Genomic DNA, 6,340 nt, shown 5'->3' on the forward strand with positions numbered 1-6,340 from the left:
CTTGTATTTTTTCGTTAAATCATATTACCATTTGCAGAAAAGTTGCCTACAATTGCTGCTACGCGCGTTTGCGCAAATCTGACAGCTGAATGCCGGTAGTGCTTTGTAACACCCAAAAACTGGGACGCCTATCTTGAGGGGGGGATCGGAAAACTGCTCCACCGTGTATTATGGATATAGAATAGTACTCTCAAGAAAAAGAACAATGCAAATATATAACTGCAAAAGAGAGAGAAACGGTGCAGCATCAGTTTGCTTTATATTCACCAAATTTGTGCTTTTCCTCGAGCAACTGTTTGAAAGCTTGATCCATCTCAGGAAACGCAGCTAATAGAAGCTGCTCTAGGAGGCCAAAAGCCAGCTGCTTCAGACAAACCGATGACTACAAAGAAAGTACAACAGCATTAGTTTAAAGATATGACATCAATAGTGCCAAAGCATCTCTCAACCTGAAATGAAAACCTGTCTAGCTTTTGTTATGATTCCACAATGATCGGGTATGAGTCTGTAGAACTGGAACCAAAGCCACTTTACAGTTCCAGTGGAAGATGAGTCTACCCAGAGTATATTGAAAACTGAGGAGCTTGTTTGTTTACCTGGAGAAAAAAGTAGAGATCTTTTGCACATTGTTCATACTCCTTATGACCCACAAGACTAACTACAGTGGCAGGGGCTCTATCTGCAGTTTTCAAGGGTAAAATGAACATAGCGTCATTTCTCAAATATCATAAAGATTGAACAAAAATATGCCTATGGGAAAGAAAGAAAGAAAGATTACCAATCATCAGCTCATAGACCAACTTTGCACGTCGATCTGCTTCTCGTTGCTGCTCCTCGCTGGTTAACTGAGGAGAATATACTTCAGAACCATCTGATTGTTGTGGACGCTGTTGTCTTTTTGGATGCTTTGTTATGAATATACCATCAGGCCAGAGTATCTGAATCCAAAACGAGGAGAAAAAGAAAGCTATGATCTACTATTTCCTCAAACTCACAAACGATTGAAATTTAACAGTGTGAGACAGTTGTGGCCAAAAATCACAGGAACTGAATTTGCACTGCTTGAGTTTTATCGTAGGTGAGTACTTTTTTCCCATATATATACATGAAAAGAGCTTTTTAGGTCAATCAAAAGAAGCTGCAACACTGATCACTCAATGTGAGATGCCTTATTTTGAGCTTTGCCTGTGTAAAAAGTAGGGGCTTAACTCACCTGCTCAACCCGCTGTATGCCAGAAGCAACTACAGTTCCACAGCGCAGAAGACGGATTTTCTCGAGTAACCAATCATCCAGCGCATCACCCATCCCAAGTTGAAGTATCTGTTTGGCAACCCAGAAAGCTTTCCGCCTTTTGATGTACAAAACCAACAGATCAACAAAATTTGCCACCGATGGAAAATCTGTGAGGACACAGAGTTAATAGTTACGTACCTAATCCATCCGCCCTCCTTAAGCTGGAAAACAACATCCACCAAATCTAGTAGGGGTAAAGTTAGCTTTGGAGGTACCCACTGTGAGGAAGACATTCGATAACATGTACATCAAAATGACCATAGGAAAATAATGCATAACTAAGACAGTTGTAAAATGCAGTATACCTCTGTCGGCAGGCCAGAACCAGTCCCAGCATCAACATGGCCAGAACTTGCTTTCGACCCACCACTCTCTCTGCTATTTCTCTCTTCTGAATCAGGAGGCATCTTTACGTGATCTTTGCCAGAAGCTTTCATTTTCGACTTCAGGTCATCCACCAGGAGGTTATTCCTCATTTTCGGTGTCGATTGCCCGTTCTCAGAGCTCGGATTTCCTCTCCCAGAAGTTAGAGAACCAAGGGATGCCTCAGAGACATTTGCCACATTCTTGGCTGTGTTAGATGACTTACAGATGGGTTTAACTGAAATTATTAACGAGCAGCGTAAATACCAGCAGACAGATCAAAAACACAATCTGATGTTGTCCAGAAATCACCTGTCAGTGTCTCAATGATAGAGAAAGAACTTGAGAATGCATAAGTCTGTACCAAAACAACAATTAGGACACCCCGAATATGTACACGTGTGTATAATTTTTTTTACAGGAAGAGGACCACCAACCTGAGAATCGACACTAAGGAAGTCCCAAACTTCAAGGGACCCAGAGACTCTTGGGAGCTGCAGTAGCTTCTGAGAAAATTCAAAAGGTGATTAGCATATCAAAGCGAACTAAAACACTACTGTAAGGCAAAAAATCATCCATCCATGTTGAAGTTTCATGTGAAAGAAGAGCAGCCACATGCAAAGCAACTATGTCCAAAGTTTCATGCATAATAAATAACCATTGAGAAGAACAGAGAACCCAAAGCTAGATATGCAACACAGCTATATCCAAAGTTTTAATGCAACAGAACCACACAGCAGTAGCTTTTGACGAATGTGCAACAACTAATCGGCATATCAAAGTACACCGGGTTAACCTCAAAGTAAAACTTCTCATCTATGTGGAAGTCAGTTTTATGTGCAAGTTATGTGAAGTCACCACGGTGTCAATAAAGAATATAGAAGAAATATAAATGAGAGAGACAAGTGGGGATGTTCGACCTTCAGATAATCGTCAAGTAATACACATCGCTCTTGGATAACAGGTATGTCCAAGCCTGATGATAGGAAATGTTTTGGGGGTAAATGAAGATTGTACTCAGGGAACTCTTTAAGACGTCGGTGAAGCTCCTCAAAATGCCGAAATCTGAAAGATTGTACATAAATGAATCATGTCAAAAAAAAAAAGAACGCGCAACTACTTGTAACCAGCATTATTTCTTTCACCTTCTTTTGATGGACCAGCTATGATTACTTTCATCTGTAACGGCAATTGAGTACACTGCAAACATCTTAGAGCTACTCTCCACAATATTAGCACCCAGCACCTGCAAACAAAACCTGGTTTTGGTCCATCACATTATACCACAAAGAGAACAAGGCCTTGGTTTTTCGCAGCTTTATGAGTGCATTTGGCTCAGACTTCGTTTAGACCCCCACTTTTTTTCTTTTTGGAATTTGTTATTCGGAGAAACAAGGAGACATGCAAAAGTGAGACTTTTTCATCAGGTTATCGCCCTTAGAATATAAAATACCACCACTTTAGAAAAGTTCAGGGATTTGTGTATCTGCAACAGCCAAAAAATCGAAAGCCAAGGAAAAACCACCATCCTGACTCCAGTAAAAGCCAAATGTCTACAATTAAATTAACCATTTAGAACCTAAACAAGAATTAGTTCACTATGTTGAAGCAAAATAGCTTTGAAGTGTACCTCACATCTCAACTTTGCAAATGAATCAACCATCAAAGAACTCCTCAGGGCATTGAGTGTACCACTTTCTGGCAAAGAAAAGGAGGACCCAGACGAAGATGCAGTCATTCCACTATATAATCTACGCGAAGATTCATTCTCAGAATCATCGGTAACATCATCGGCCGTAGCATGTCCAGACACATTTTGACCAGGACGTCTGGATCTCTTCCTGCCAGATTGCTTCCTGGTTAATTGCTGATACTGTTCATGTCCTTTACTGCTTTTCTTTCTGAAACGTCGTGCAGAACTTTCAAGTGGATGGTGAATACGAGAAACAGCCAAGTTTCTGTTTGTCCTACCATCCCATACTTTCGTCCCTGGACTGTTGAGACCCATTACGTTATCCGTCTCTTCATCCTCAGATGTAGAAGAATGACTACTCTCAGCTTGCTCCTCCTCCTCCTCCTCTTCGCCTGACGAATAATTAGATAATCGGCTGACTGCATTTACAACTTCATGCTGACTAGAGCCTCTTGAGTTAGCAGCATTACCCTTAAAGTCATTTTGCTCAGGAATGTATTTGTCCCTCCAACAATCCTCACTTGAGTATTTTCTTGCGACAATTTCCCCTGGTGATGATCTCGATGGCACCTGCTCAAAAGTTTTCTTCTTCTCACCTTCCTTCCTTCTATAATTCCTCCCCTTTGCCCACACACTCTCGAGATGCTCGGAAGCGAGTGTTTCAGTTTTCCTGCGTGACATAATGTCTAATACATCGCCCCATTCCCCTCCTCCTTGGTGTCCTTGAAGGCCTTTACTATCACCAACTGTTTTGGAGCTTAATGGGAGAGAGCTCCAGGAACGGGAGGATCGGGTGTCAATTGAAAGCAATGGATCTTTAGATAAATCTGTCTTTTTTTCCCCTCCAGCAGTGTCCGACTCTTCATTTTTCAATCGCACAAGCTCCACGCCTGTGATCGAAGGGTCCAGATATCTAGAAAAATGATCAGGGGAAATCTTCGTGATATCATCTGATTGAGAAGACACATCTGCAGGACTACTTCCCTCCTTGGCCTTTATCTTCGATATGACCGCAACTTCAATTCTCTCATTTATAAACCTGGCAGAGGATTTGGGGACTATGAGACAAGGATAAGAGGTGTTAATTGTGAAAGCTTAGTAGATACAACTTTACCGAGGGCTAGCTAGGTTCAGGACTGGCCGCATCACACAGCAAGCAAGAAGCTCTCTCACAGTATGGCGGAAGAATGTGCACTGCAAATCCTCAGGCCTAAATGTAAGTGAAATGAGACTGTTTGTTAAATGTTGCAAAACCTGCAAACAGAAACCAGAATATCATCACCTTGCAGAAACACACACTCGATGACAAGGCACTAAAACATGATCAGCACACTCTACATAATAAAGGTAGGCCATATTTAACACATAAAACCTTATGCTCAGATTCAGTGGAGAATAATGCAGGATGCAATTTATCCTCAGCAGCCATCACACATTTTAGTTCCACATCCCTGTCTTCAAAAGTGAGGTTTCCACTCTGCTGTTTCTCAATCTTTGCCTGAAACTCGCGGAAGAGCTCCAAATGGTGACATATGATCCGAATTAGATCCCTGGATAACCCCAGCTGTTTAGTTCCATGAAGAAAGTGATCTTAGCAAAAACCCCAGCTGACAAGAAGATGCTAGAAAGAACAAACCTTGTCAATAGATCAATAAGATTCACATTTCTAAACCGCCATGAAATTTCCCCGAGAACACTGTTTAGGATAAACACCAGTTCTTCCGGACCTTCCTTATCCGGTGTGATACGGGAGTACCAGAGATCCGTCACCCATTCAGAAATTAGGTGACGGCTGAAGCGATCCATTGCATCCTCAACAACCCGAGAATTCACTTTACTCCTCCAGTCAGACCGGGGGGCTGCTTTAGGGATTTCCGGAGGTTTATTTATAGACGATGCTTTTGCAGATGAAATTTTGCTGTTGTAAGCTGCAGCTTTTCTTTTCATTTCTATATCCAATGAGAAATAACGGAGGAGAATGATCAGGCATGCTGCGGCAGGAAGGTTGACCCAAACCGATGAACTTGTCACTGCAGATATGAAAACATATATAAGTTTCCACTAAAGATAACTGAGGAAATTACTACACGGGAAGTAACAACAGAATACAACAACCCTGCCCAGTAACTAGTTGGCTAAGCTGCAATTGAAGCTGTCTGCCACCAAAGAAAAAAGTGAACACTACGACCGAAAAGAGCAAAGTTCATAAAGTTTTCAGTTTGTAGCCGACGAACACTCGAGCAAGCAGTGGGTTCGTGCTACATTCACAATCGATCCGATAAGAACTCGAAGCTTACATGACATGAGGTAGGACAGTCCGACGGCGCATATCACCAGAATTACAATACGCTTCTTGGCTTCCTCTACCAGGTCACGCGCGGTTACCACCTGCCTCTGCGTGCTCATCCTTCCCAATTCAATTGAACAAAAAAGTCCTTCCCTTTTCTCCAGGAACTGTACAACCCAAAGAGATCAGTCGATTCGATCCGTCGATCGATGGACGAGCGCCTCGATGATCATTTTCCTTGATTCTCCAAGATTAACAAAAGAGATAGTCTCTGAGACCCGGAATTCGGACTCGATTGGGAAACCGCCGGAAATCAAAGGATACAAATGAAATGCGCGAGGAACGAAAGGAGGGAAGAATTTGCCACCGGAAACTCAGCTGTGTGACCGTTAGGTCAGTAGGAGTAGATGTCCGAAGTGAATCGGACTATCTTCCGGTGAGAATCTCCAATCACTATCGATCCGAATCTCCTCCGGTGAGCAACGGGGGGGATCTTGATGCTCTATTTAGGCCCTGGTTTCCACTTCATTCTGGATCCTCAACGATATTTGCCGAATTCTATCGACAAAGCATGGAAATTTAAAGCACAATGACGAAAATGCCCTTGACCCTGAGGAAAAAAACTTATGATTCCTCGAGATTAAGGTTTCCGAAGGGGAAGACGCCGATTCGATCCAAAAGTTCTTCCGCAAAGCTGCTGAAC

At 42.4% G+C, this 6,340-nt stretch overlaps 1 protein-coding gene across 1 annotated transcript; it reads right to left on the bottom strand.

Annotated features, from left to right (window-relative positions):
• Positions 1-133: 133 nt before the first annotated feature.
• Positions 134-6,334, bottom strand: LOC104812523. The gene is made up of 15 exons (XM_010539726.2): positions 5,648-6,334; positions 4,987-5,380; positions 4,723-4,900; positions 4,465-4,604; positions 3,288-4,389; positions 2,803-2,903; positions 2,578-2,722; positions 2,095-2,163; positions 1,970-2,015; positions 1,600-1,895; positions 1,433-1,512; positions 1,214-1,349; positions 779-938; positions 597-679; positions 134-382 (listed from the first exon to the last, which is right to left on the bottom strand). Exons 1-15 carry the CDS (start codon positions 5,754-5,756, stop codon positions 248-250), a joined length of 3,174 nt encoding a protein of 1,057 aa, XP_010538028.1. The 5' UTR covers positions 5,757-6,334; the 3' UTR covers positions 134-247.
• Positions 6,335-6,340: the final 6 nt, after the last annotated feature.

This window comes from Tarenaya hassleriana, unplaced genomic scaffold, assembly GCF_000463585.1.
Source record: "Tarenaya hassleriana unplaced genomic scaffold, ASM46358v1 Cleome2, whole genome shotgun sequence".
Taxonomy (NCBI): domain Eukaryota; kingdom Viridiplantae; phylum Streptophyta; class Magnoliopsida; order Brassicales; family Cleomaceae; genus Tarenaya; species Tarenaya hassleriana.

Bases quoted from the DNA above. Each gene is read 5' to 3' on its own strand.
- LOC104812523 (XM_010539726.2), bottom strand. From the start codon at position 5,756: ATGAGCACGCAGAGGCAGGTGGTAACCGCGCGTGACCTGGTAGAGGAA. The intron at 2,723-2,802 runs GTGAAAGAAATA...ACAATCTTTCAG, and splicing joins AGCTGGTCCATCAAAAGAAG to ATTTCGGCATTTTGAGGAGC. The intron at 383-596 runs GTAAACAAACAA...CTTTCTTTGTAG, and splicing joins ATCTCTACTTTTTTCTCCAG to TCATCGGTTTGTCTGAAGCA.